Source organism: Maylandia zebra, linkage group LG13, assembly GCF_041146795.1.
Source record: "Maylandia zebra isolate NMK-2024a linkage group LG13, Mzebra_GT3a, whole genome shotgun sequence".
Taxonomy (NCBI): domain Eukaryota; kingdom Metazoa; phylum Chordata; class Actinopteri; order Cichliformes; family Cichlidae; genus Maylandia; species Maylandia zebra.
This window is the reverse complement of record NC_135179.1, coordinates 33,647,738-33,675,105: the sequence shown is the minus strand read 5'-3', so window position 1 is coordinate 33,675,105 and position 27,368 is coordinate 33,647,738. Positions and strand designations below refer to the sequence as shown.

Here is a 27,368-nt window from a genome sequence, read left to right as displayed (position 1 = left end):
TACATGGACAAGCACCAACATACATCAGTGATGTTTTACATCCGTACATCCACAGGTCTCTGAGGTCATGTGATCAGGGCTTGCTGGTTGTCGAGCACACGAGGCTGAAAACAAAAGGCGACAGAGCTTTTGTAACTGTGGCCCCCAGACTGTGGAACTCTCTCCCTTTGAGCCTGAGATCTGTGGACTCAGTGGTCTCTTTTAAAAAACAGCTAAAAACTCTTCTTTTTAAACTTGCTTTTGGTTGATTTTTGTTTTTATGTTTTAGCTTCTGTGAAGCACTTCGTGATTTTATCTTGAAAGGTGCTGTATAAAAATTTCTTTACTTACTTATTCACTTTCAGCAGACCTGAGTGCTGATAAGTTGTCCTCTGAGAGCTCCCCGACTAAAACATTAAAAGGAGGTTCCTATTTGAGGAGGTTCCTAAGCGTCTTTTCAGAGAATATAAAAGCAGCCATGCAAATATTTCCTCCGTTCCCTGGATCCTGTAGTTTGGATTTTATTTTTATTTTTGAGTGGCAGTAATCGTGGGTTGTTTTACTCGGTGTTGGATGGAAGGAAGAAGGATCTTCACAGCTGTGGTCTAAGGAGCTTGGAAAGAAAAACCATTTGACCCTAGAACTGAACAAGCTTCTCAGATGAGAGGTGAAACGTCTTCAAGCAACTTAAACAAGTCCAGATGCCTTTTTCTTTCTTAGACTATGATGACAGGGATGACTGAGAACCTTCACAGACATACTTCACAGCTGTGGTTTGAGTGTGAGAGACTGATTAGAGGCTGGTGTGAACTGAGCTGGCTTAGGATGGTAACCCTGTCTCTCAGAGTGCTCACTCTGTGCTGTTTGTCCTTCCAGGACCCCGTAGCTCAGCTACCCACTGACATGGTCGGCCGTGCGTTCAGTGTCTTTTTCATCATCCTGAAGTATGCCGTCGACCTGCTGACCTGGGAGCACGAGGACCTGCTCCCCACAGGACTGCAGCCACCGTAGGCTCACTCTACCTTTACCTGAGACACGTGACAGTAAACGCGTCATACTGCAGCGTTCACACTGTGTGTGTGTGTATGTGTCTGCAGGGAGCGAGAGGACACCTACTACTGCATGCTGTTCAATGATGAAGTGCACACGTACGAGCAGGTGATCTACACGCTGCAGAAAGCTGTCAGCTGCAGCCAGAAGGAGGCCGTGAGCTTCGCCACTACGGTGGATCGAGATGTCAGTACACACACACAGTAACACGCTTATAGGAACTCAGAAATGTGACAAGGAGCTTCTTGTTTTTCATGTTCTGGTGATTATTCTAAGAATCTGTTTTGTGTGTGTGTGTGTGTGTGTGTGTGCGTGCGCGCGCAGGGCAGGAAGTCGGTTCGGTATGGAGACTTCCAGTTCTGTGAACAGGCCAAGTCCGTGATTGTGGTGAGTGTTTCCAAGTTTGGTAAATGACAGGAAGTCTTGAACTGATGTGGGGGGGGTGCTGACGGTGCCTGCTTCAGGGACGTTCAATGTCGCACTCATTTACATTCACTGCCTTCTGGTTTTACTCATCACAACAATTTAAGAAAACAAAGAATGTCTCACCTCCTCCTCTTCCTACATCCCCATCACCTCCTTCTCTGCTCCTCCTCCTATCCTATCCCCTCAGAGAAACACCAGCCGTCAGTCAAAGCCTCTCCGGGTTCAGGTGATGCACTCGTCTGTCGTTGCTCATCAGTGTTTTGCTCTGAAGGCTCTGAGCTGGCTGGGTCAGATCATTCAGTACTCTGGTACGTGTGGACTTCATTACCCACAATTCCTCTGTGTGTGTCTCTGCTGCTGCATGTGGTGACTGTGTACTGTGTTTTAGATGGCCTGAGGAGGATCCTGTGTCAGGTGGGATTGCAGAAAGGTCCAGAGGGAGAGAACTCCTCGCTTGTCGACCGACTGATGCTCAACGACTCCAAGATGTGGAAAGGTAACCGCACGTACCGCTGCTAGTCATATGGCGCTCGAACGGCCACGGTCGTGAAGCCAACGGATGTGAAACAGTTTGTGTTTATCTGTGAGTTGGTCCTTCAAAGACACACAGCAGAGATACAGTCCCAATTAAATGTTTAAGACCACTTGAAAAGTGGCCAAAAGTCATATTTTGCATGGTTGGATCTTCACCAGGTTCCAACTAGAGCTTTAACATGCAGAAATGTGATTGAGACAAAACATTTGAGCATGCAGTTTATTGAAAACAACACAAACTGAAACGGGCTGTTTTACGGCTGATCAAAAGTTTCGGGCCACATGCCTTTAAAAGGACAAATCTGGGCACAAATGTGGATTCACTGTCATTTCCTGTCAGGTAGTCACACTGTCATGATGTTCTGATGGCAAAGGCAAACAAATGTTCCCTTTTTGAACGGGGTCGGGTTGTTGAACTGCATAAGCATGGTCTCTCACAGCACCGTCACTGCTGAGGTGGGACGCAGTGAGACAGTTATTTGGAATTCCTGAAATGATCCTGAGGTTTATGGAACAAAAGTCAAGTGGAAGACCCAAACAAATGTCATCAGCACTGAGCCGGAGGATCCAGTTGGCTGTCCGTCGAGACACTGGATAACCCTCGACCCAAATTAAGGCCGTTCCTGGTGCCGACTGCAGCCCCATAACCATCAGACGGCCTCAAAACACGTCTTCAGAGGCCTCGTCTCCATGGACGCCACAGAACTGACCGTTTTGACCAAACATGGGACATTGAAAGGTCCTCTAGCTAATCACATGAGCCTCTTTCACACCTTGGCTCATGTGATTAGGTAGAGGATCATTAGGGGGTCCATTGTCCCCTCTCGGGGGGTTACTCCCACAGGGCTTAAATCTGGGACTCTCCACCATTTGACCCTAGAACTGAAGAAGCTTCTCGGATGAGAGGTGAAACGTCTTCAAGCAACTTCCAGAAGTCCAGACACTTTTCTTTCCAAGCTCCTTAGACGATGAGAACAAATGTAACTTTGATGGTCCTGATGGTTTGCAGTGTTACTGCCATGATAAGCAGGTCTCACCTGAGGTGTTTACTACGCCTACAGCGAGGGGGCTCCATAATGATCTGGGGTGCTTTTTCCTTCAATGGAACAACGGAGCTTCAGGAGGTGCAGGGGTGGCAAATGGCTGCTGGCCATGTCCAGATGTTGCAGAGAGCGTCCTCGTGACTGAGGGCCCTCATCTGTGTGATAAACACTGGGTTTATCAGCAGGACAACGCTACAGTCCACCTCCCCTGCAGCGGCGCTGCAGACCACACCCCGCCACACACATTAACCAGGTAAATACATATTTAAGCAGAATTTTGCAAATATCTATTTTTTTTTAGCAGCATAGAGCTTTTTTTCCCAATTACTTTTTAAAAGTCAGGTCAAGGCTCCAAAAGCCCAAAGGCGATATGAGCGGGGCGGCTCACAACAGTTTTTGTTTGCTGGATCATTTTAGTTCAGCTTTCCTTTTGTTATATTTCTTTAAGAGTTCAAAATGTGTTAATTACATGAATAAAAGGTAATTTTCTCTGTAGCACTTCATGGATTTCATAAGCAACACACCTTAGTTGCTCCGTGGATTCTTTTAAAAAGCAGTTAAAAACTTTTCTGTTCAAACAAGCCTTTTGTTGTACGTATTTTATATTCTTTACATTATTTACATTTGATCTTTTACATTGTGTATAATGTCTGTTGATTGTATTGTTTATTTTAATATTTGTGTACAGCACTTTGTGACTGCTTGTCTGTGAAAAGCGCTTAATAAATAAACTTTACTTACTTACTTTAGTTGTTCACACAAAGCATAAAGGTTAAAAAAACAAACAAACAAACAATATATACAGTGTTATCTTCATTTTAGATTTTAAAAAGTATTTGCGGCTCCCAGTGTTTTCTTTTGCGTGGAAACCGGGTCCAAGTGGCTCTTTAGGTGTTAAAGTTTGCAGACCCCTGGTATAAGTTTTGTTTTTAGTAAACTGCATGCTCAAAGCATGTTATGTCTCACTCCCGTTTCTGCATGTTGAAGCTCTACTTGGAACTTGGAAGATCCAACAATGCAAAATAGGATTTTTGGCCATTTTTCAAGTGGTCTTAAACTCTCGATTGGCGCTGAATGTGACTGACAGGCACTCTAACTAGCTGAAGTTTGGATGCATGGCAGTCTCCTTGATCTGTTTGTTCATGGTGTGCGAGTTGATGAGCTGCAAGTAAATGCGAGCAAGTTGAGGTCAGCTGATCTGTCATGTTTGCAGGAGCGAGGAACATCTATCACCAGCTACTCATGAACAGCCTCCTCATGGACCTCAAGTACAAGAAGATCTTTGCCATCCAATTTGCCAAGGTAACACACCTGTGCAGTATACCTGACACCCGCCAGCCACTTCATTAGGTACACCTTGCTGGTACTGGTTGGTTCTCCTTTTTCTTTAAGAGCTGCTTCAATTCTTCACTGCTGGTAAGCTGCTGGAAACACTCAGAGAGGCTGGTCCATGTGGACACGGCATGATGAGAACTTCTGTTCCATCTGAGCACAGAGGAGCTCTGCTGCACTGAGATCTTTGACCGTGGAGGCCCTTATACAGCAAACTCACTGTCATATTTAAGACATGGTTGGTGGGAACATGACATCAGATCAGCAGTCTGAAACACCAACAACCATCCCACGCTTAAAGTCTCTTAAATCACTTTCCTTCATTAATCTGATGTTCATTTTGAACTTCAGCTCGTCTGATATCTACATGTCTGAATACACTGAGCTGAAGCCCTGTGATTGCCTGATTACATATTTGCATTAAGCTGTTGAACAGGCATACCTAATAAAGTGGCTGGTAAGTGTATATACCTGATCGGAACACCCATGACAGCTGTGGAGCTTTATATAGTCTGGGGGGGTTTATGCTAGTAGAATCTCGATGATCTGTGATTCCCTGGCAGCATCTGTTTCCTCAGTGCAACAGCCTAAAACCTCACCACATGACCTTGTTGGCTTGTTTACAGCTAAAATGAAAAACTTCATCCAGCCAGTCGTGTGTCGATTGAATTTTTAGATCCAAATAAATCAAAGTACTCAAAAAGATCCTCTGGAGTGAACTTTGTTCATTGAAACAGACTTTACTAAACAGTGTCATATAAACAACAAAACATGTAACAACAAGACATCACAAAGTAGAACAGAGCAACCCTGAGGTGTAGAGCCTTCATGCTCATGTAGCAGACAAAAACAACAGAGAAAAGGGGTTACGCTGCCAAAAATAAACCATAAATCTCATTAATTTGGGGTTTTTCTCTCTTTGGAAAGTGTGTCCTGTCAAAGAGCGCCATAACTCACATTAACCCCTCCATGAACTGCTGTCTTAGTGTGGTAGACTAGTTTGTTTGTCCTAGGGAACCCAAGGGCTATGTTCTCAGGGCCTTTTGCCTCCTAGTAGGGTTTCCCATGGCAAATTGGTCCTGTGTCAGGAACCAGGCAAAGAGATATTCAAAAGACCCTTATGAGTTTAACAACAAGGGAGTTCACCCTGCCTGGGATACGGTTACTGGGACCCCGTCCTGGAGCCAGGCCTGGGAAGTGTGTCCAATGGGAGAACGCCAGGTGGCCAGGCCTTAGCTCAAAAGGCCCGGCTGGGTGCACCCGACACCCGACGTAGGCCTGCACCAGCCCCATGGGGTGCCGTAGAGGTCTGGTGCAGTGTGTGCTAATGGCAAGAGATCCTGACCGATCGATCCCCGAGTTTGGCGTTCGGGACACGGAACATCATCCCTCTGGTGGAGAAGGAGTATGCGAGGTTGAGATGTACCGGCTAGATATAGTCAGGCTCACCTCAACACACAGCTTGGGCTCTAGAACCTGTCTCCTAGAGAGGGGCTGTACTCTGTTCCAGTCTGGAGTTGCCTTTGGTAAGAGACAGTGTGTTGATGTGGGTATCTTGGGCCCTGTATGTTGGATTTTTTCCCAGTAGACCAGACACCTTCAGGTTGGGGAGTCTTTGGGTGGGGTGCTCGAGGTGCTCCATCTGGAGACTCAACACTCATATGAGCAATTGACAGTGAGACTTAGAGGGGCGTCATTGGGAGGAACGGCCTGCCTGGTCTGATCTCAAGTGGTGTTCTGTTACTTGTCTATAACAAACACCATGTTCAAAGGGCGTCTGTAAATGCACATGGCAGCAGGGACACCCTAGGTTGATGATCGATGCTGTAATCGTATCATCGGATCTGCAGGTGTATATTCTGGATACACGGGTGAAAAGAGCTGCTGAGGTGTCAACTGATCACCTCCTGGTGGTGAGTTGGATCAGGTTGTAGGTTAGGACTGTGGACAGGCTTGCCTCACTTAAACATATAGTGAGAGTGCAATGTGAATGCCGGGCACAGTCCGTGAGCTCTTGAACTCTTACTTCCAACTGAGCCATCAGGCTGAAGAACAATCCTATTGGCCTTTGTTAGCCTGCGGGACTTCACAGACAGCTGATGGGTACTGGAAGGTAAAGCGGAACACTTATTCAGACAGTGGCTGAAGCAAAAACTTGGGTGTGGGAGGAGTTCAGTAAGGTCAATGACTTTCCTTGAAAGCGATTCTGGCAAACTGCAGCGCTCTACAGCGCTCTACCCGCACTGTAGAGCGCTGCTGACTGAGGATATAGTTGGACGATGGAAGGAATACTTCCAGGACCTCCTTAATCCCACTGATACAACTTCTGTAGAGGAAGCAGCAAATGGGGGTGGTGAGTCATCCATCACTGGAGGCGAGGTCACTGAGGCAGGTAAACGACTCCTTGATGGCAGAGCCCCTGGGGTGGATGAGGTTTGCTGTGAGTTTCTGAAGGCTCAGATGTTGTAGGGCTGTGTTGGACACGTCTCTACAGTGTTGCATGGAGATGTAGGGCAGTACCTCTGGATTGGCAGACTGGTGGTTCTCAATTTGAAGAAGGATAGGATGATATATCAGGATAAAAATTCACTGAAGTTAAAGATGCTGGTGATCACTCAGCTAGAAAATGAATCATTAAAAAGTCGACTGACAGAAAGACTTCAGTGATCAAAGCACGTATGTCCACATATTATTCACAGGAATCGGTCTTCGGACTGAAAATAACCCTCAGGTGGGAAACAAATAATTTAAAATGGGTCATGCTGAGCTGATCGCCTAAAGCTGCTGCTGATCTTGATTAAAGAACCAGTCGCTGCTGTGCATGTGCTGTGTTAAGGTCAGGTTTACAGAACTAACAGAAGTCTTGATACACTTTTCTTTTGTGAGCTGTCTTAAAAATATCAGAGTTTTAGCGACAGGTTTTTAAAGGAGTCAGTGTGTGGGTGGTGGTGGGGTGTTGGGCGGACAGCAGCGACCTCTGACCCAGAGGTGAAATGTCGTCCCTCCAGAACTACAGACGCCTACAGACAGATTTTATGGAGGACGACCACGAGCGAGTGGTGTCAGTGACGTCGCTGTCTGTCCAGCTCTTCACCGTCCCGACCATGGTGAGTACTCCTCCTGCACCTCCACACAACTCTCTCTCTCTGTGTTCCCCTCTCTCTCCCGCTGCTAGAATTACGAACGCTTGCAGAACGACTATGTGAAAGACGACCACGGCCGTGAGTTCTCCATCACTGACCTGTCAGTGCAAATGTTCACCGTACCGTCACTGGTGAGTTCAGGTGGCTGCCGCCGGAGTAGATGTCATCCCACCGGCTGAGTTGTTTAAAGTGGGTGCTTCACCCTCAGGTGGAACAGATGTCAGACATCACTGAAAAAATGTTATGATCTAAAGTCATCCCTGAAGTTTCATTGAAAGCTGATTAGTTGATAATCAATAATTATAACAGATATAATTATTATTAATATATTATGTATTAATAATAGTATTAATAATAATCAGATCAATCACCTTTAAAGTTTAGTTCTTCAGAATCCACCAAAATAAATGTCACAAGCAAAGAAACACAGATCGAAATGATAACAGGCCCAACACTGAACATGAGGAACGACACGTCTGTACGTGTGTGGGGGTGTGTGTGTGTTGGTGTGTGGGTCTCAAATGTTCTGCAGGCCCGGATGCTGATGGTGGAGGAGAACCTGATGACCACCATCATCAGGACCTTTGTGGATCACCTCCGCCACAGAGACCCGCAGGGGCGCTTCCAGTTCGACCGCTACACCGCCCAGCAGGCCTTCAAGTTCGGGAGAGTCCAGAGCCTCATTGGTGACCTCAAGTGAGCCCCAGTTAGAGGTTATGAAGAGCCAGTTAGAGGTTATGAAGAGCCAGTTAGAGGTTAAGGGCCAGTTAGAGGTTAAGGGCCAGTTAGAGGTTATGAAGAGCCAGTTAGAGGTTAGTTGGAGACTAAACAGAGACTGGTTCTTGTGCGATGACCCTACACTGTGTATGCAGGGTACCCATGAATCCTGTTCTGTAGCTTGATGAATCTTCTTTCACAAGTGTAAACGCTGTGGGTGTGTGTCGTGTTTTATGATAAAACCAGGCCTGTCAGTGTAACCAGTGCTTCTACATGCAGGTATGTCCTGATCAGCCCTCCGTCCAAGTGGAGCGATCAGCTCAGACTCAAGTTTCTAGAAGGTTTCTACGCTTTTCTGGAGCTGCTCAAGTGCATGCAGGTAACATGGAGACAGTGTGAGGTTTACCTGTACAGGTGCAGCCCGAACATCTCTGAGCCTGTCTGTCTGTGAACCCACCTCCCTGCAGGGCATGGACCCAGTGGTGAGACAGGTGGGGCAGCATATTGAGATGGAGCCTGAGTGGGAGGCGGCGTTCACGCTGCAGATGAAGCTGACAAACATCATCACGATGATCCAGGAATGGTGCTCCACTGATGTGAGACAACACACTGAACACGCTACATGTAACATTACAAATGTTACCTTTTATGTTCCTACAGTTTATTTTTTGTTTTCTGGATCAATAATCTGATCAGTTTTAAATAAATAGATTGATTGAGTGAGCCATCCAAGCCTTTTCTTTGCTCCTTTGTGTGTGTCAGGAGCGTGTGCTGATCGAGGCCTACAAGAAGTGTCTGAGCGCTCTCAGTCACTGTCATAACAGCCTTCCAGATGGTGAGCAGCCAATCAGCTTGAGCCTGGCAGGCCACAGCGTGGAAACATTCAGGTATCAGGTGTCTCAGGAAAAAGTCTCCATACACCTGCCGGTCTGCAGGCTGCTGGCAGGTAAACACACACACACATTTTAAAAGTCACACCATCTGTCTCCACGTCCTGTTTGAAGTTGTATCAATCACCTCCTCAGGTCTGCACATCCTCCTCAGCAGAACAGAGGTGGCGTCTCATTTCCCTGAGCAGCTCCCATTGGTCAGTAACAGATTATTATTGATCCCTGATTGGAAACGCCATTTTCCAACCAGTTTGATTCATTGATTGTTGATGCCACGTGTCCCTCAGGGTGAACTAAGCCCCCCCCTTCTGATCGAACTCCCCCTCCGTTGCCTGGTGCTCTGTGCCCAGGTGCATGCTGGGATGTGGAGGAGGAACGGATTCTCACTGATTAATCAGGTGAGTTCTAACCTGTTAATCTATGCTGAAGAGATCAATGCTGATTAGCTAAGTTTTTTGCTGTTTGTTGTTTCAGATTTATTATTACCACAATGTAAAGTGTCGAGTCGAGATGTTCGACAAAGACATCATCATGCTACAGGTACAACTCGCCTCTACTGACGCTCCACTTATTCTACCAGTGCTGATTCAACAGCACTAATGCCTCTGTGAAGCGTTGGTGCAGACTCTCTGCTCATGCTTGCTGCTGTTTTTGGTTGGGTGCAGGCAGGGGCGTCCATGATGGATCCAAACCACTTCCTGATGATTGTTCTGAGTCGATTTGAAGTGTTTCACGTTTTCAGCACCGCTGACATCAGGAAAAGATACAGAGAGGCCAACAAGGTCAGTCCTCTTCTGTTGTCAAGACGCCATGATTTTACTGCTAAGCTTATCCGCCCCACCCTCGACACAGATACATTTCCAAAGATTGTTATGTTAAAGCTCCTGCAGCGTCAGGTGATGCAAAGCTGCAGCAGATTAAATTCAGACACCTGCATGAACAGACAAGAAGTCAGATTTTGCAGCAGGTCGCTTTGACTTGTCTGTTTATTTGCACGTAACGAGAAATTAGAATCACATCTGCAGGTCAGACATTCACATTACGTCGTGTTTGACATTCAAATCAAATCAAATCACTTTTATTGTCACATCACATGTGCAGGTACATTGGTACAGCACATGTGAGTGAAATTCTTGTGTGCGAGCTTCACAAGCAACAGAGTTGTGCAAAATACAATAATGTAAACAAGCAAAATACAAGAATGGCTACATCTGAAACTAATAAATATATGTACAATATATAATAGTATATGCATTTCTGGATGTGTATACTAAATATTTTTCTACGTGTGTGTGTGTACACATATTTTACAAATTAAATAGAGTAAACAATAAATAAAATATATAAAATATACAGAGTTGAATATGTGCAAAACAGTGGCGTTACTGTACAGTATGGAGTGCATAATGTTGAAGTTCCAGTAGTGAAGCTGAGGTGTCTATGAAGTGTTCAGCAGTCTGATGGCCTGGTGGAAGAAGCTGTCTCTCAGTCTGCTGGTACGGGACCAGATGCTGCAGAACCTCCTTCCTGATGGAAGCAGTCTGAACAGTTTATGGCTGGGGTGACTGGAGTCCTTGATGATCCTCCCCGCTTTCCTCAGGCAGCGCTTCCTGTAGATGTCTTGGAGGGAGGGAAGCTCACCTCCAATTATCCGTTCAGAGCACCGCACTACTCGCTGGAGAGCTTTGCAGTTGTAGGTGGTGCTGTTGCCGTACCAGGTGGTGATGCATCCAGTGAGGATGCTCTCAATGGCACAGTGATAGAAGGTCCTGAGGATGCGGGGGCTCATGCCGAATCTTTTCAGTCTCCTGAGAAAGAAGAGGCGCTGCTGCGCCTTCTTCACTGTTTTGTTTGTGTGTACTGACCACGTAAGATCCTCAGCCAGGTGTACACCAAGGAACCGGAAGCTGCTCACTCTCTCCACAGCAGCGCTGCTGATGGTGATGGGGGTGTGTACTTCTCTGCACCTCCGGAAGTCCACTATCAACTCCTTTGTCTTTGCGACGTTGAGGGTGAGATGGTTGTCTTGACACCAGTGGGTCAGGGCGCTGACCTCCTCCCTGTAAGCCGTCTCATCACCGTTGGTGATAAGACCCACCACTGTAGTGTCGTCCGCAAACTTCACAATGATGTTGGAGTTGTTAGTGGCTGTGCAGTCGTAGGTGTAGAGTGAGTACAGGAGAGGGCTCAGTACACATCCCTGTGGAGCACCAGTGTTCAGTGTGATGGGGGATGAGGTGATGCTGCCCAGTCTGACCACCTGGCGTCTGTCAGACAGGAAGCTAAGGATCCAGCTGCAGAGGGAGCTGCTCAGTCCTAGATCCTGCAGTTTCCTGTCCAGCTTCGAGGGAACGATGGTATTGAATGCTGAGCTGTAATCTACAAACAGCATCCTCACATACGTGTCTCTCTTCTCCAGGTGTGACAGGGCAGTGTGTAGTGTCAGGGCTATGGCATCATCAGTGGACCTGTTGTGGCGGTATGCGAACTGTAGAGGGTCCAGTGAGTCGGGTAGTGCAGAGCGGATGAAGTCCCTGACCAGCTTCTCGAAGCATTTGCTTACGATGGGGGTCAGGGCTACAGGTCGCCAGTCGTTCAATGAGGAGATGGTGGAGGATTTGGGTACAGGGACGATGGTGGCCATTTTGAAGCAGGCTGGGACTACAGACAGAGAGAGGGAAAGGTTGAAGATGTGCGTGAACACTCCAGCCAGCTGAGCCGCGCATGACTTGAGGACGCGGCCGGGAATCCCGTCCGGACCTGTAGCTTTGCGTGCGTTCACCTTCCTGAAGCACTTCCGCACATCCTCCTCAGACACAGTGTGCGCACTGACGTCATCCGCGGTGCGCACACTGTCCGGTCTCATGGTGTTCGCTGTGTCGAATCTAGCGTAGAATACGTTTAGATCCTCACACAGAGAAGCCGTGGTCTGCGGTGTGCTGGTTTTCCCTCTAAAGTCTGTGATCGTGTTTAGTCCCTGCCACATACTCCGAGGGTTGTCAAACTGTTGCTCCACCCTGTCCCTGTACTCACGTTTGGCTGCTTTGATCGTCTTCCGGAGTTGGTAATGTGCGTGTTTGTAGTCCGATGTGTTCGCGGAGGCAAAGGCGGTGCTCCGTGCCGCGCGAACATCTCCGTTAATCCAGGGTTTTTGATTTGGGAAGGATTTTAAGAAGGATTCAAGTCCTCAAAAATCCATTTGCAATGTTGAATCTTTCGAGTTAAACGCTACAGGTGTATGACTGACTCCTCCCACTCTGTCCTGTGTTTCAGGACCTGGTCCAGCAGAACACTCTCATCGAAGAGATGCTTCATCTCATCATTATGGTGGTCGGTGAGTTTGTTTCCTCTGAAAATGAGTCAGAGAGGTCGCCTTGTCCAGGTGCAACATTAGCACTGCCTCTGCATGTGTGTTACAGGTGAGCGGTACGTGGCGGGCGTTGGCCAGGTGGAGCCCTACGATGAGGTCAGAAGAGAAATCATCCACCTGCTGTCCATCAGACCGATGGCTCACAGCGAGCTTGCCAAGGCTCTACCTGAGAATGTGAGACCCTAACCTGTCTGTTAATGTTTTTTTAGTTATGCTGTTACATATTTGTAAGTATTTGTGAGTTCTGCTTTTAAAAGTTTATTAACCCTCTGGGCTCGACGGACGCGTCGGCACATCCAAATCACACGACCAATTTAAGATGACTTTGCAACAAGATGCAGCCAACCCGAGTCTCCAAGTTTAAAGTCTAAGTGCGGACTTCAAACTATATACAAGTTTTTAAGTTGTGTTGATAGGACACGAAAAACCAGAGTCATGATCAAAAATATACCTGATGTTTTTTGCTGAATACTATCGGCACTCTCTGCTTGTGACCAAATAAAAGAAAGAAAAAGCACCGCTTTCCTATTGGTGGAAAAATGTACCATGTCAACCAATCACAAAATGATATGGCAACATGTGACAATTGGTTGTTTAGGAAGAAGGAGAGGTTTTAGGAGTGACAGCGGTGAGAGAGTGTTTAGACACAAGAGATTTGTGACATTCAGTGTGTTTGGAGTGTGTAGTTGATGTGTACTTTTATGTAGTTTGCAGTTTTATGCAGTTACCCTGTACTTTTGTGTAGTTCGTGTGTACTTTTGTGTAGTTGGTGTGCAGTTTTGTGTAGTCTTTTGTGTTGTCAGTGGGTAGTTTTGTGTAGTTTGTGGCTAGTTAGTGCGTACTTTTGTGTAGTGTGTGCAGTTTTAACTACACTCAACAAAAATATAAACCCAACACCTTTGTTACTGCTCCCATTCCCCATGGGATGGACGTAGAGACCTAAAATTCATTCCAGATACACAATATAACCATCCCTCCCAAACAGTGGTCACAAATCAGTCCAAATGTGTGGTAGTGGGCACATCTGCTATATTGAGATAATCCATCCCACCTCACAGGTGTGCCACATCAGGATGCTGATCTGACATCATGAGTAGTGCACAGGTGTACCTCAGACTGCCCACAACAAAAGGCCACCCTGGAATGTGCAGTTTTGTCTCACAGCAAAATGCCACAGATGCCACAAGCAATGAGGGAGCGTGCAATTGGCATGCTGACAGCAGGAATGTCAACCAGATCTGTCGCCCGTGCATTGAATGTTAATTTCTCAACCATAAGCCGTCTCCACAGGCGTTTCAGAGAATATGGCAGCACATCCAACCGGCGTCACAACCGCAGACCTCGTGTAACCACACCAGCCCAGGACCTCCACATCCAGCAGGTTCACCTCCAAGATCGTCTGAGACCAGCCACCCAGACAGCTGCTGGAACAATTGGTTTGCACAACCAAACAATTTCTGCACAAACGGTCAGAAACCGTCTCAGGGATGCTCAACTGCATGCCCGTCGTCCTCATCGGGGTCTTGACCTGACTCCAGCTCGTCACCGTAACAGACTTGTGTGGGCAAATGCTCACATTCGATGGCGTCTGGCACGTTGGAGAGGTGGTTCCCATTGTTCAGGGCAGATGGCAGCTGAGAATGTCCCAGTTCTTGCATGGCCAGCATACTCACCGGACATGTCACCCATTGAGCATGTTCGGGATGTGCTTGACCGGCGTATACGACAGCGTGTACCAGTTCCCACGAATATCCAACAACCTCGCACAGCCATTGAAGTGGAGTGGACCAACATTCCACAGGCCACAATTGACAATCTGATAGACTCCATGCGACGATGTGTTGCACTGCATGAGGCAAATGGTGGTCACACCAGATACTGACCGGTTCTGGGTCCCCAGACCCCCAATAGCGCAAAAAACTGCACATTCCAGGGTGGCCTTTTGTTGTGGGCAGTCTGAGGTACACCTGTGCACTACTCATAATGTCAGATCAGCATCCTGATGTGGCACACCTGTGAGGTGGGATGGATTATCTCAATATAGCAGATGTGCCCACTACCACACATTTGGACTGATTTGTGACCACTGTTTGGGAGGGATGGTTATATTGTGTATCTGGAATGAATTTTAGGTCTCTACGTCCATCCCATGGGGAATGGGAGCAGTAACAAAGGTGTTGCGTTTAAATTTTTGTTGAGTGTAGTTAGTGGGTAGTTTTGTGTTGTTGGTGTGCAGTTTTATGTACTTAGTGTGCAATTTTGTGTAGTTAGTCGACTGCTGAATGTCACAGTTGCTGCCAAAAAGCCACCAAAGGCAGATTACAGTGTAAACTGTGTCTCCAACACCTGCTGCTGTCTGGCCTGCAGGTATCAGGCTGTGATGTTCTCCTTTATCTTATAGTGGACACAAATTATATTTTAGAGTGGCGGAAATAATTTGTGTGGCATGATATTTGATGCAGAACAGCTGATTGTTCTGTGAATTGTTTGAAATGGTTTGAAATGGCCCGCCTTGGCTGCATTTTTAGGTAAATAGATGCAAATAACTTGTGCATAGGTTATTAAAATGTACAGTTTATATTTGCATTTCAAATTACGAAAATGATTCATTAATGTTTGTGTTAGTTACAGCAAAAAATATAACCTTTTTTTCTACTCAGATTTTATGTTTTTTACCTGACTTTAGATCAGTTGTGTTAATACAACTGTAGTAGTTTGACTGTAAATTCAGACATGTGAGGTCGTGCTGAAAAGAATGATACCAAACAAGGCAAAGTAAATGAGTAAAATCAAAGGTAACCCCAGAGCGTTAAACTCAGACACTTTGTAAGGCTCGATCATACAAGATCTGCTGAACAGGTGAACCCTGACTTACCTGAGGCTAAAATGTTTTGTTTGTTTGCTATTCAGTGTTTCTGAGCGCAGGGAATTTACTGTTTTTACTTCTGTGCGCTGAAACATTTTTAGTTTGATGTAATAACCTGAGTTTGTGTCTTCAGGGGAACAAGGAGACGGGGCTGGAGAGAGTCATCGACAGCGTGGCTTCATTCAAGTCAGTCTTCCACCTCAAATATCATCAGTCCACCTTAAATACACGTGCATCCTTACAATTTCTCTTTGTTCTCTATGTTACAATAACTGCAGTACTGAGTGTATTTGTACTAACAGGAAACCAGGTGTGACAGGTAGAGGGCTGTATGAGCTCCGCCCTGAGTGGAACAGATACTTCAACCTGTACTTCCATCACTACAGCAGAGCTGACCAGTCAAAGGTACGCTCACTGATCTGGATGCGGATCAGAGCGTTATTGATTGGTGTACGTGTTGTTGCTATGGTAACGCTGCGTCCTGTGTTTCAGGCTGAGGAAGCTCAGAGAAAGCTGAGGAGACAGAGTGGCGAGGACACAGGTAAGCACACCTGTACAAAACACCAGCAGGAAGACTGATGGATGACATGGTCACCTTGGTAACGTGTCTTTGTGTGCATAGCCCTGCCCCCTCCCCCTCCTCCCCCCCTCTGCCCTCTCTTCGGCAGCCTGGTGAACCTCCTGCAATGTGATGCGCTGCTCGCCATAGAGGGCGCCGTGCTGCAGTGGGCCGTGGAGCCCAGCGGGGGGGGCTGGACTGAGTCCATGCTGCAGAGGGTGAGTGTGTGTGTTTAGAATAGAGTAGCTCTTTATTGTCGTTGCACATGAAATAAAATGTAAATGAGGGAGCAGGAATAAATAAGCAACAGGAGGGACACACTGGAGAGGAGAGGTCTGGGAACCAGTCCAGAGACTTGGTCTGAACACAGTGTGAGTGGCCTGAGTGATGGGGGGTTAGTCAGACCATGGGCCTTTCTCAATACGCAAGTCCGTACTCGGGTTACAGACTCACGATTTGTACAACTGGAACACCAGCGTACTTGATGATGTCACAGTTTTTACTGCTGTCACCTCTTAATTTAACTGTGAGTAATATGTTATGAAGCTGAACTTTCATCTCAGCCAAACCGATTTACTCAGGAACAAATAAAACACTGAAATAAACCAAACATTAACATTTAGAAGTGATCTACGTGACTTATATATCATGTTTAACCTGAGTAGCCAAAGACCGCAGGTGGTTTGAAAACGATCTGCCGGTAGTTCGCTGTTCCTGCTGGCTCTAGTGACCCTTGACCTCCCGGTCAGCTATCGAGTTGGTGGGTACAGACGTCTCTGAAAACGTCGGAGCACTTTTGCAAGTATGTGATGTTTTGATAAACCGAGCAGATATTTGAAGCTTACACAGCTACATTCTCGCCTGAAAGTATCTAAAAATGTTATTTTAAGAGTAATATTTAAATTTAAACGTTTTTAGCCGCACTCCTCCACCATTGCCATGTTTGAGCTTTGGACGAAATGCATTCTGGGATATTTAGCTGTACCAAGTACACACAAGTCACCGCCGATGTATGCTCGATAAAATTTGCGGAGCGAGAACACATCTGGGAATTTTTCACGTTCTCGGCTTGATGTGTACTTTGAATTGGAACAGTACTTGGTCTCCGACTGATGACATATCACGAGTCCACGAGTACTGTATTGTCCCCCTGGTAGGACGCTTGACCTGTTGGTGGCATTTGTAGAGTACAGATTGCAAACTTGCCTCATTAATGTCCCCAACAATGATATGGACAGATATGCTCTCTCTGCTGTTTACTAATAGTAAGTTGGAGGTGGTTGAGCGCTGAGCTAACGTTAGCATCAGGGGGATGTAAACAATGGTAACTATGGCTACCGTTAGCTTGCAAGGTAGATCAAAGGGACATGACATGACCTCTGAGTCCGGTGAGCAGTGACTGTTTATAGTTGTGTTGTTACGACTGTAGTCCTACAGCCCCTGCCCTTACCTTTGTTGTGGTCCTGGTGGTGTAGGGTCCAGCCTGGTGACTCCACTGGGGCATCAGGGATGTTAGGATGGAGCCAGGATTCAGTTACACTCAGTAGACAACACTCCCAGACAACACGGTTGTAGTACATCTCTGATTGTAGCTCCTCCCTTTTGTTTGTGAGGGATCTGGTGTTGGTGAGGAAGCTGGGTGAAAGCGGAGATTTGCGTTGCTGTTTTCGATAGTCAGCTCTGCGTCCCGCTTTTGTTTTCTCGTGTGTTCATCAGTGTTAGATCAGGTGACCAGCTTTAATGGCTGACTGTAATCATCACTGTGATCTTCAGAAACACCTGTAGAGGCCGCCCTCTGTCCTAAATAAAATGAACATCAGATTCAAAGTGTGTGTGTGTTTGTACCTCACCTGCAGGTGCTCCACCTGGTGGGCATGGCTCTGCTGGAAGAGCAGCAGCAGCTGGAGAGCAGCAGCGGAGATGAAGATGTCACTTTCAACTACACCTGCAAGATCACACGTTAGTACACCTGTGTGTATGTGTGTGTGTTTGAGTGTTTACCTGTGTGTGTGTGTGTGTGTGTGTGTTTGTGTGTGTGTTTGAGTGTTTACCTGTGTGTGTGTGTGTGTGTGTGTGTGTGTGTGTGTGTGTGTGTGTGTTTGTGTTTGAGTGTTTACCTGTGTGTGTGTGTGTGTGTGTGTGTGTGTGTGTGTGTGTGTGTGTGTTTGTGTGTGTGTTTGAGTGTTTACCTGTGTGTGTGTGTGTGTGTGTGTGTGTGTGTGTGTGTGTGTGTGTGTGTTTGTGTTTGAGTGTTTACCTGTGTGTGTGTGTGTGTGTGTGTTTGTGTGTGTGTTTGAGTGTTTACCTGTGTGTGTGTGTGTGTGTGTGTGTGTGTGTGTGTGTGTGTGTGTGTGTGTGTGTGTGTTTGTGTTTGAGTGTTTACCTGTGTGTGTGTGTGTGTGTGTGTGTGTGTGTGTGTGTGTGTGTTTAGGTCCAGGTGAAGCACCCAGTACTTCAGGAAGTGTCCTGGCTCTGCTGGAAAGTCTGCAGAACACTCCTCACCTGGAAGTCCATAAAGACATGATCACCTGGATTCTCAAGGTAACCGCTGATGTCACTGTGATGTCATTGTGAATTAACACCAGAGTGAAGGTGTGAAGCTGAATCAGTATGATCTCTGTGTGTGTGTAGATGGTGTCAAACATCAAAATGATGAGAGAGCGAACATCGTCAGCCTCCTCTTTTACCGTCAGCCTGGAAAGAGGCTCTGAGGAGGTGAGACTCAGCACCGCTTCCTCTTCCCTGGTTATCTACTGACTGATTGGCTCATTAACGTATGTGTTGATTAAGTGATGAATTGATTGGTTCCGTGCTGCAGACGATGAGGGACAAAGATAAGGCAGAGAGGAAGAGGAAAGCGGAGATGGCGAGGCTCCGCAGGGAAAAGATCATGGCTCAGATGTCAGAGATGCAGAAACACTTCATCAACGAGAACAAAGAGCTGTTCCAGCAGAGCATGGAAGAGCTGGAGGCGTCCACGTCAGCTGCCGACCACAGGTACAACTGCATATTTACACCAGTACATTCCTAATACACCTGTATACCCACTTTCATTCACATTTACTAGATGCCTTACTATCAGCTGAGCACAGGTATGACTGTACAAAGCCGTATTTATCTGTTGGAATATGAAATGCACTTAACATTAAGTGCAGGCAAGGACTGGTACACCTGTGGACTCACCTGCTGCAGAGCACACGTGTGATTGAAGAGCTTATTCAGAGAATATTAAAAGATCCTCTCCCTCCTGCTTTACAGTCCTCCCAGTGCAGAGCTCACCTGTGTGTCCCAGGTGGCTGTTGGTCCCAGGAGGGTGGGAGGGACTGAGCGCCGACAGCTGGTCACCTGTATCCTGTGTCAGGAAGAGCAAGAGGTCAGAGGTCACAGCAGAGCAATGGTGCTTGCAGCATTTGTCCAAAGGTCCACTGTTCTGTCCAAAAACCGCCACTGCAACCTGCCCAACCCAGGTGGGCAGAGCTCCAGTTTGACATCATCAGGCGAGTGACCAGTCGAAGTTCAGGTGTTAACCTGTGATCGTGTGTTTCAGAGCACCGTGACCCCCTGTTCATGCACCCCGACCTCTGTCTGGGGATTCACACCGCCAGCTGTGGACACATCATGCACGCCACCTGCTGGCAGAGGTGACTCCCCTCACTTGCACACCTTCCAGTCGGCTCTCAGGATGTTACACCTGTCCTCACTCTGTTCAGGTACTTTGAGGCGGTACAGCTGAAGGAGCAGCGGCGTCAGCAGCGTCTGAGAGGCCACACGAGCTACGATGTGGAGAACGGCGAGTTCCTCTGTCCACTCTGCGAGTGTCTGAGCAACACCGTGATCCCCATGCTACCGCACGCAGCCTCACCTGACCACAGGTACGCTCACCTGACTGCAGTGAGACACTCACACAATAAGCACACCTGTGCTGACCACAGGTACACAGGTTCCTGGCTTTTACCTGATGTTGCGTGAATGGTTTTCTCTCTCTCTCTCTCTGTTTTTTTTTTTTTTTTTCTTCTTCTTCAGTGTTGAAAATCCTAGTTTCGAGGTGTGGCTTAAGACAACCAATCAGCTGATAGCAGCTCTGCACTCTGCACACAGGACGCAGTCTGAAGGTGAGTTACCTGTAAGAAAACTGAGTCAAACTGAGCCGTGTGTGTTAATGTTAATTAATGCGTGTGTTACAGGTGCAGCAGAAGAGGCGGAGCCTGTCGTTCCTCAAGGGTTCAGAGTAGACTTCACGCCACAGTGAGTCATGTGCTGTTTGTACTGATCCTGATCAATAACCTAATGGGACATTACGTGGTGATGATGTCATTGTGATGTCACAGGAACCCATTCTCAAGCAGCATCAGTGAGATGATTACCACTTTCAGCCTGTCCACCTATAAGGTGGGACTGAAGGTGAACCCCAACGAGCAGGACCCCCGAGTCCCGGTGCTGAGCTGGTCCTCCTGCGCCTACACCATCCAAAGCATAGGTATACACACCCGAGACAGATGCACGCACAACCACCCGAGACAGGTGTACACCTGACACAGGTGTGCTCCCACCTGAGAGGTCACAGGTTGTCCTGTTATTTTGTTTTTCTGCAGAGCGCCTGCTAATGGATGAGGAGAAGCCACTTTTTGGAAGTTTACCTTGCCGACAGGTAACACTGTTTATGACAAAGAAGAGCTGTGAATGGTCAGGCAGAGGGGGTGGGGTTTAAGAAGAGTTCACCGAATATATTATAGATCAGTGTATTGATTACTGAGTTCTGTGCGTCGATTGGTCTCCGGCGGATGCTGCGGTTTCCTTGGTAACCTGATAATGTGTGTGTTGCAGGACGACTGTTTGAGTTCTCTCACCAGGTTCAGTTCAGCGTGTTGGACTGCAGCTCCTCTGAAAACTGTTCACACCCACTTCATCAGACTGTTGTCAGGTACAAACACACACAGTCTCATTTACACTCAATGCCTCAATTTACAAAAGAGACCTATTACTGACAAACACACTAAAATTTCAACAATAAAAGAAACAAAATGTAAAAGAGTCCCCAGAGACGATTTCACAGACGCATTTGTACGTCTTTTGAAGTCTGCAAGTGAAGAGAGCTTCAGATCGTTGTGCAATGAGGACAGAGCAGAAAAGGAGAAAGCCTTCTTCCCAAGCTCTGTACGAACTGATGGAACAACGAACGTAATGATGTCCTGAGTCTGCAGTCTGTGACTGTTTGTGCAACATATACTCTGATATATAAGAGGACAATAAATCAGAATAGATTTTATAGAGAAAGTGATACCTGCGTGGGGCCAATGAGGACCAGTCAACCTGAGAACAGTGGTGTGTTAAAGGTTTGCAGCCAGTTATAAATCTGAATGCCTGGCCATAGACAGCAAATCTAACAGGTGAAGAGAGCAAGCATAGGTATCCAGTAATGTCTGACATAAAATGCCATGATCAGCAGTGTCAAAGATTTCTGCTAGATCAATAAAAAGAGCTGCACTGTAGTTCTTTGTGTCCAAGGCTTCATAGACATCATTGAGAACAGTTAGAGTACTGCGCAGTTTCCTGATGAAAGGAGATAAAATACTATTTTCATCCAGATAACTTTGAAGTTGACTATTTACCAGTTTGGAACGACCACCCTCTCCAATCCAGACTCAACGACCTCCACCACACCTCTCACCCCCCTTTCCTCCTCCCTGAAACTCAGAATACACACTCAGGATGTGAGCCGACTATTCCAGAAACAGAAGCCCAGGAAAGCCCCCGGACCAGACGGCGTCTCACCGGTTGATCTGATATCCTCGTGTTGGTGTTGTTCCCAGATCATCATACTAAATGTTGTTCCAGGATCAACGTTGCAAGTGACCAATCAGAATGTTGTGATGTCATACTTTTGCGACTTCGGGAAAAACCGGCGTAAAACAAAAAACTGTACTTAAGCTGCGTGAAACCGCCTCTGTCCGCCGATCAACGGACCCTGACCCTGACCCTAACCGTAACCCTTTAATAAACAGTAAGCAGAATTGATATTGTCCTTGCAACATTGGAATTTCATAAATGCACGAATGGCTTGGTGCGCAAAGGAATAACGTCACAACAATGTGATTGGTCACTTGCAATGTTGAACCTGGAACAACATTTTCATGATGGTCTGGGAACAACACCAACACGAGGATATCAGATCATCCGCGTCTCACCCTCCTGCCTCAAAACCTGTGCTGAACAGCTGGCTCCCATCTTTACTCGCATCTTCAACAGATCCCTGGAGCTGTGTGAAGTTCCCTCCTGCTTCAAACGCTCCACCATCATCCCTGTTCCCAAGAAATCCACCATCACAGGACTGAATGACTACAGACCTGTCGCCTTGACGTCTGTGGTCATGAAATCCTTCGAACGACTGGTGTTAGCCCATCTGAAAGACATTACAGGCCACCAGCTGGACCCTCTGCAGTTTGCCTACCGGGCAAACAGGTCAGTGGATGATGCAGTGAACATGGGGCTGCATTACATCCTGCAACACCTTGACCGCCCGGGAACTTATGCCAGGGTCCTGTTTGTGGACTTTAGTTCGGCTTTTAACACCATTGTGCCTGAACTTCTTTCCTCCAAACTCTCCCAGCTCAGCGTGTCACCAGCTACCTGTCAGTGGATCACCAGCTTCCTGACAGACAGGAAGCAGCAAGTGAGGCTGGGGGAGATCACCTCTGAAACCCGGTCCCTCAGTATTGGTGCCCCTCAAGGATGTGTCCTCTCACCACTACTGTTCTACCTCTACACTAACGACTGCACCTCCAGTAACTCAGCTGTCAAACTCCTAAAGTTTGCAGATGACACCACTGTCATTGGCCTCATTCAAGATGGTGATGAGTCTGCATACCGGCAGGAAGTTGAGCGGCTGGTACTCTGGTGCAGTCAGCACAATCTGGAGCTGAACACTCTTAAGACTGTAGAGATGACAGTGGACTTCAGGAGACATCCCTCAACTCTGCTCCCCCTCACCATATCAGACAGCCCTGTGTCGACTGTGAAGACCTTCAAGTTCCTGAGTACAACCATCTCCCAGGACCTGAAGTGGGAGACCAACATCAACTCCATCCTCAAAAAGACCCAGCAGAGGATGTACTTCCTGAGACAACTGGGGAAGTACAGTCTTCCACAGGAGCTGCTGATCCAGTTCTACACTGCGGTCATTGAGTCTGTCCTGTGCTCCTCCATCACAGTCTGGTATGGAGCAGCCACTAAACAGGACAGGAGCAGACTGCAGCGGACTGTACGGGCAGCAGAAAGGATCGTCGGCACCCCCCTGCCCTCCATCCAGGACCTGTACCTCTCAAGAACCAGGAAACGGGCAGGGAAAATCATCGCAGACCCCTCACACCCTGCACACAGACTTTTTGATCTGCTGCCCTCTGGCAGACGGTACAGAAGCCTGCAGACCAGGACCACCCGACACAGGAACAGTTTCGTTCCCCTCTTTCTTTCCCATCTCCCTTCTTAACAGTTGACCTGTCACACTGCTCCCACTGCCAGACTGCAGCTGCCTTATGCACATTTTGTAGTATTCATTCCACCTCATTCATTTCTGTATTTTATGTATATAAGTTAGATTCGTTATTTATAGTTGGTTTACATAGCTTTGTGTATGTGTGAATGGGTGGATGACTGGATGTGTAAAGCGCTTTGGGGTCCTTAGGGACTAGGAAAGCGCTATACAAATGCAGGCCATTTACCATTTACCATGTATGTGTAATGTGTATATATAGACGTGTGTGTGTGTGTGTGTGTGTGTGTGTGTGTGTGTGTGTGTGTGTGTGTGTGTGTGTGTGTGTGTGATTTACATTGCTGTGCTTGAGAGCCACCATCTACCGGAACCAGATTCCCTGTATGTGTCTGCACATATACTTGGCCAATAAACACGATTCTGATTCTGGAAATTATCCTGCAATTATTAACCATTGAGGGCGATAACATTTATTTGATATATATATACACATATATTTATACATGTGTGTGAGTGTGTGTGTATATATATGTATATCTGTTATATATAATTGTGTGTGTTTGTTTGTTTAGCTCTGGTTCCAGACACTCAGGTAGAAAATACTCCGAGTATCCTCGAGATCGACATGTTTCACCTGCTGGTGAGTTTATACACCTGTCCATCGTGGACCACTTAAAGCTCCGTTTTCGTCGGGTGGGTGCAGGTGACTCTGATTTCTCGGCATCTGCAGGTTTACTCTGTGCTGGCATACTCCTCCGTTCACTGTTTGGACCAATCAGGATGCGGTGTGGTGGACTCGAGCCACCTCCACCTCCTTCACTTGGTCACTGTGGCTCACCTGGTTCAGATCCTGCTCACCTCCACCACAGGTGTCGCTCTCTCTCACTCACACACAGTCTCTTGAGTTTTGTGAACCCGATGCTTCTGTCTCACCTGTGTGTATTACCTGTGTGTGCAGAGGAGGTATGTATGGATCAGGACAACAGTGGATCAGAGGAGGAGCTCACCTGTCAGCTGTACAGCACACTGAGGAAACACCTGGGCAGGTGAGTTTGGATTGTGAGACATATTTACCCTGTTAGTACATTCAAAATCAGTAAAGAGGACTTCATTTCATCATCAGTGTGTTACCTGAGGTGTCCTCTGGGTGGCAGCTGTATCGTTGTCTTAAAGCTGGTGTCCTGCCGTTCCTCCGAGCCGCCGCCCTCTTCTTCCACTACCTGAACTCCACAGCGCCTCCCGCTGAGCTGATGAGTAAGACGAACACCGAGCAAAGTTCCTGTAACGATTCTGTTACACTGTGTGTTCACAGAAGTGTGTGTGTTTGTTGTAGTTGCAGGTCCTGGTCAGTGGGAGGCACTGTGCAGCTACCTCAGTCTGCCCTCCAACCTGCTGCTACTTCACCACAACCAGCAAACACTGCTGAAGCCGCTCATACACAGGTAACACCTGAATGACGCATCTCATACTCCAAAGTACCTGGAAAAGCATTACCTGACACTCCTGTGTGTGTGTTCAGTTGGTGTTGTCATCCAGGTATGAGACAGACCCTGCAGGGGGGCGGAGCCATCATCAGGTTCCCCAGAGAGTCAAATCGACTCATCGAGTTGCCGGAAGATTACAGCGTGCTCATCAATCAGGCGTCCAGCTTCACGTCAGTGAACACACAGTGAGATCAGAGTGATCGATTTAAAAAGGATCAATGCTGTGAAGTTCTTTTGTGAGGTGACCTGAAACTTTGCCGGCCCATCTGAACTCACCTAAGTGTTACATGTGCAGGTGTCCGCGCTCAGGCGGGGATAAGTCTCGCGCTCCCACGCTGTGCCTGGTGTGCGGCTGCATGCTGTGCTCTCAGAGTTACTGCTGTCAGACGGAGGTGGACGGCGAGGACGTGGGCGCCTGCACCGCACACACCTTCACCTGCGGAGCTGGCCTCGGCCTATTCCTCAGGTAACGCCTGCACAAGTGAACTGACGCATGTCGCTCGGCCATGCCCTGCTAACCTGTGTGTGTCTGTGTGTGAGCAGGGTCAGAGAGAGTCAGGTGTTGTTTGTAGCAGGTAAAACAAAGGGCTGCTTCTACCCGCCCCCATACCTGGATGACTATGGAGAAACTGACCAGGGCCTCAAGTATGTACGTTTGGTTGTTCAGCCCCACCCCCTCTACCAGTTTGTTTGGCCCCACCCCTGACCACACCCTCTACCTGTTTATTTGTTTGTTACAGGCGTGGGAATCCTCTCCACCTGTGTGCCGAGCGTTACAGGAAGATCGAGCGCCTGTGGCGCCAGCACGGCATCGCTGAGGTCATAGGTCACGCCCAGGAGGCCAATCAGGCGCTGGTTGCTATCGACTGGCAGCACCTGTGATGTTTGACTCTGCGCCGCCCCTGCCCTTAGAGAGACACTGATTGGCTCTCAATTGTGTCCCGCCCCTTTCTATATAAAACCACATCCTTGAACCAATAAGCTGCCTGCTTGATGCTAAGTTGCTTTCAGGGATTTTTCACCTTTGACCCTCCACATGTCTCTCCACCAATCAGTGTGGGACAGGAACAGGAAACTCGAATTCGGTCCAGTGACGCCCTGCCTCCTGACTTCAAACACATCACCACCTTCATTTCTGATTGGCTAAGAGCATAAAGCAGCCATCTCCATGGTAGCAGATTGATGGATGGATGGTCAGTAAAGTGTCTGGTAGGGGTTGAGCTTCAGCTGAAGACTGATCAGTGAAGACATATCAGAGCACATATCAGCGATCGATCGCTTTTTACTTTAGTTTAACATTTTGCTTAGAACTGATTGGTGGCGTGCTGTGTGATGTCACTTTCTGTGTTTTACTTTTGAATGCTGAGAATTATTTAAAACATGGCGCGGTCAGGTCTTCAGCTTGATGTCTTTTGTTTTTTGGGGGTATTTTTTAATGGCTGTCAGCTGAGCGCCTCATTGATCACATGATCTGTTAATATGTGAATTCCTGTATAAACGAGGACGTGTATGATAAAAACAATAAAAACTTTAAAGTGACATCACTTCCTGTCAGTTCATTACTTCAGGGGCAGATACCCTGTTATGAGGACATAGACATTCCAGTAAGCCTGCTCTCACCTGTCAGGTGGGTCAAATCTGTGGAGGTAAAGAAGTAGCTAATCAATAAACTGAGAAAACACCTGCTGGAGGTGGAGCTTGTTCAAGTGAAGCAAAGATTGGTTGTTGTTGTTTTTTTATATTGACAACTTTTAATTGCGCTGAGCAAACATGAAAATGTGGAAATCCTATAAAAGGTAAGAATGTGTGTGTATTGCTCATATTGAGGTGTATTCATTTATAGGTGATTTACTGTATCAGAAACTTCAGTCAGAGTCAGTTGAGTCGCTTTCTTGTGGAAGGCTAGGTGACGTCAGCGACACGACAAATCGTCAGCGATTTGTCAGGAACCTGATAAGTTGATGACAGTACTTGGAGGTGAAACAATTTTTAATTTTATTCTATTTTATTAAGTTTTGTTTTTTGTTTTTTTTGCTTGTCAGTGATTGATACATCCATTCTTAAGTTGGCTCATAAAAGCTCCTTCAGCTTTGCCTAATCTGACCAATGCCGCTTGTAAGTCCTCTCAGACTCACTCAGGGCGTCTTTAGGGTTTCTTTTTTTTTTTTTTTTTTTTTTTTTTTTTTTTAGGTTTTCCCAGTCTTCTCATTTTTAGTAAAAACTCACTCAGAAGTTTGACAGTTTTAACTAACAGACTCCAGTTTGTGCATGTAAATGGAGAGTCCTCTTCACACACTGAGGTTAATTATGGAGTTTCACAGGGTTCAGTGCTAGGACCAATTCTGTTTACATTATACATGCTTCCCTTAGGCAGCATCATTAGAAGACATAGCATACATTTACACTGCTATGCAGATGACACCCAGCTCTATCTGTCCATGAAGCCAGATAACACACACCAATGAGTTAAACTGCAGGAATGTCTT

At 47.0% G+C, this 27,368-nt stretch overlaps 1 protein-coding gene across 4 annotated transcripts in view; it reads left to right on the top strand.

Annotated features, from left to right (window-relative positions):
- Window positions 1-26,421, top strand: part of ubr2 (ubiquitin protein ligase E3 component n-recognin 2) — a 59,328-nt gene extending 32,907 nt beyond the window's left edge. The window contains exons 5-46 of one of the 4 annotated variants that reach the window (XM_014413296.3): window positions 856-986; window positions 1,077-1,215; window positions 1,354-1,416; window positions 1,643-1,763; window positions 1,844-1,951; window positions 4,246-4,334; window positions 7,540-7,638; window positions 8,040-8,203; window positions 8,504-8,603; window positions 8,692-8,820; window positions 8,987-9,170; window positions 9,250-9,311; window positions 9,402-9,512; window positions 9,589-9,654; window positions 9,780-9,896; window positions 12,388-12,448; window positions 12,534-12,658; window positions 15,484-15,536; window positions 15,653-15,755; window positions 15,843-15,891; window positions 15,973-16,127; window positions 17,766-17,868; window positions 18,341-18,450; window positions 18,541-18,624; window positions 18,728-18,906; window positions 19,168-19,376; window positions 19,457-19,550; window positions 19,620-19,781; window positions 19,933-20,021; window positions 20,094-20,154; window positions 20,238-20,386; window positions 20,502-20,557; window positions 20,734-20,830; window positions 23,971-24,038; window positions 24,129-24,267; window positions 24,357-24,444; window positions 24,522-24,652; window positions 24,732-24,840; window positions 24,918-25,052; window positions 25,178-25,348; window positions 25,426-25,527; window positions 25,623-26,421. In XM_014413296.3, coding sequence (XP_014268782.1) covers window positions 856-986; window positions 1,077-1,215; window positions 1,354-1,416; window positions 1,643-1,763; window positions 1,844-1,951; window positions 4,246-4,334; window positions 7,540-7,638; window positions 8,040-8,203; window positions 8,504-8,603; window positions 8,692-8,820; window positions 8,987-9,170; window positions 9,250-9,311; window positions 9,402-9,512; window positions 9,589-9,654; window positions 9,780-9,896; window positions 12,388-12,448; window positions 12,534-12,658; window positions 15,484-15,536; window positions 15,653-15,755; window positions 15,843-15,891; window positions 15,973-16,127; window positions 17,766-17,868; window positions 18,341-18,450; window positions 18,541-18,624; window positions 18,728-18,906; window positions 19,168-19,376; window positions 19,457-19,550; window positions 19,620-19,781; window positions 19,933-20,021; window positions 20,094-20,154; window positions 20,238-20,386; window positions 20,502-20,557; window positions 20,734-20,830; window positions 23,971-24,038; window positions 24,129-24,267; window positions 24,357-24,444; window positions 24,522-24,652; window positions 24,732-24,840; window positions 24,918-25,052; window positions 25,178-25,348; window positions 25,426-25,527; window positions 25,623-25,764 — 4,707 coding nt within the window. In that variant the 3' untranslated portion in view covers window positions 25,765-26,421. Of the gene's footprint in view, window positions 1-855; window positions 987-1,076; window positions 1,216-1,353; window positions 1,417-1,642; window positions 1,764-1,843; window positions 1,952-4,245; window positions 4,335-7,372; window positions 7,472-7,539; window positions 7,639-8,039; window positions 8,204-8,503; window positions 8,604-8,691; window positions 8,821-8,986; window positions 9,171-9,249; window positions 9,312-9,401; window positions 9,513-9,588; window positions 9,655-9,779; window positions 9,897-12,387; window positions 12,449-12,533; window positions 12,659-15,483; window positions 15,537-15,652; window positions 15,756-15,842; window positions 15,892-15,972; window positions 16,128-17,765; window positions 17,869-18,340; window positions 18,451-18,540; window positions 18,625-18,727; window positions 18,907-19,167; window positions 19,377-19,456; window positions 19,551-19,619; window positions 19,782-19,932; window positions 20,022-20,093; window positions 20,155-20,237; window positions 20,387-20,501; window positions 20,558-20,733; window positions 20,831-23,970; window positions 24,039-24,128; window positions 24,268-24,356; window positions 24,445-24,521; window positions 24,653-24,731; window positions 24,841-24,917; window positions 25,068-25,177; window positions 25,349-25,425; window positions 25,528-25,622 lie in introns of all 4 variants that reach the window. The other 3 variants (XM_014413293.3, XM_014413294.3, XM_014413292.3) reach the window with 3 other exon arrangements.
- Window positions 26,422-27,368: the final 947 nt, after the last annotated feature.